Source organism: Ailuropoda melanoleuca, unplaced genomic scaffold (genome assembly GCF_002007445.2).
Source record: "Ailuropoda melanoleuca isolate Jingjing unplaced genomic scaffold, ASM200744v2 unplaced-scaffold66675, whole genome shotgun sequence".
NCBI classification, from domain to species: domain Eukaryota; kingdom Metazoa; phylum Chordata; class Mammalia; order Carnivora; family Ursidae; genus Ailuropoda; species Ailuropoda melanoleuca.
Genome location: NW_023241253.1, coordinates 1 through 1,337, shown reverse-complemented (window position 1 = coordinate 1,337; position 1,337 = coordinate 1). Strand labels below are relative to the sequence as shown.

Sequence of the window (1,337 nt, the reverse complement as noted above, 5' to 3'; positions counted from 1 at the left end):
GCTCTGTTTTTCACAGCAGCATTGCTGAGTGTCTCCTGGGCGAATCCCGTGGCCCAAGAGCAGTCAAAAGCCAAATGGGAGGAAACACTGGACGGCTTTTGGGATTACATCGCCAAGACTGGGAACATCGTGGACGATGTCACTGCGCAGATCAAGGCGTCACAGCTCAGCAGCGAAATGGATGGCCTTATCACGGATGCCATAGCTGAGATTAACCAGTACACCGCGGATCTGCATTCCAAGTTTGGCCCCTCTGCCCAAGAACTGCAGGAACGCTTTAGGACCGAAATATCCACCATCACCGAAAACCTGAGAAATGACATGGAGGACACCAAGAACAAGTTGGTCCAGTATTTCAGAGATGCCCGCGTGATGTACAACCATAACGTGGATTCGGTGAAGTCCCAGCTCAACGTGTTCCTGCGCAAGACGAAAAAACGCCTTAACAAGGATGGGGAGGAACTGCGCAGCAAGCTGGCAAGCTACACGGCAGATCTGCGGGCCCAAACGAATGAAAAGGTCAGTGCTGTGCATCAGAATCTGCAACCCTACTTCACCAACATCCATGAGAAGGGACAGCAGCGATTCCAGGCCCTGCAACAAGCCATGGGGGAGCAAGGAAGAATGGTCCATCAGCAGCTCAGGAGCCGCTTTCAGGAGCTTGAAGACCAGTTCCAGCAGAAAATCAATCAGCTGAAAGGCAAATTTCAGCAGGCCTTGGAGAACATAGACCTGTGGCTCAAGCCCCTGTTGGGGGAAATAGCCTCCCAGTTCCAGATCCCGACGGAGACCGAGCAGCAGCCGTCATAAGCCGTTGGTCTGCACTTTCTGCAAAGCTCCTGCTTCATGTCCTTGGAAGCCAAGGGGACCTCAAAGCTTGAGGCCTTTTGGTCAAGTGGGTCTTGAGAGGCCAGGCATATATTAACCCAACCTTCCCAAATGGCTGAGAACGCCCCCCCCCCCCGATGTGTTGGACCACACCATCCAGAATTGGGGTTGCAAGCCAGCGCATCTGGGGAGCGCCAGGAGGGAGAAGACTGCACTAACCTCATGCTGCTTTGCACCATCCCTACCATCCATGGACAGAGTGCCGCCATTCTGGCCTGTTAACCTCTACCCTTCGTGCTGTTGACTCCTTTCAAGTCCTGCATTAGTCCCTGTGGCACTTGTGAATGATTCCAAGAGAGGTCTTGGAGCGGTTCCTCATCCCCTTTCTCCTCCCCGCTATAACATCCTGTACCCCAGACACTTCCCTTGATCACGATTCCATAGCTTTACTGGTATTTTCCGTTTTGACCTGTAACAATAAAATATACTTTGGATATTTTAAAAAAAAA

At 51.9% G+C, this 1,337-nt stretch overlaps 1 protein-coding gene across 1 annotated transcript; it reads left to right on the top strand.

Moving 5' to 3' along the window:
• Positions 1-58: 58 nt before the first annotated feature.
• LOC117800237 (apolipoprotein E-like) lies at positions 59-810 on the top strand (the record flags this gene model as incomplete). The annotated part of the gene is made up of 1 exon (XM_034652766.1): positions 59-810. A coding segment is annotated over one exon (752 nt), but the record flags the coding sequence as incomplete, so codon positions are not given.
• Positions 811-1,337: the final 527 nt, after the last annotated feature.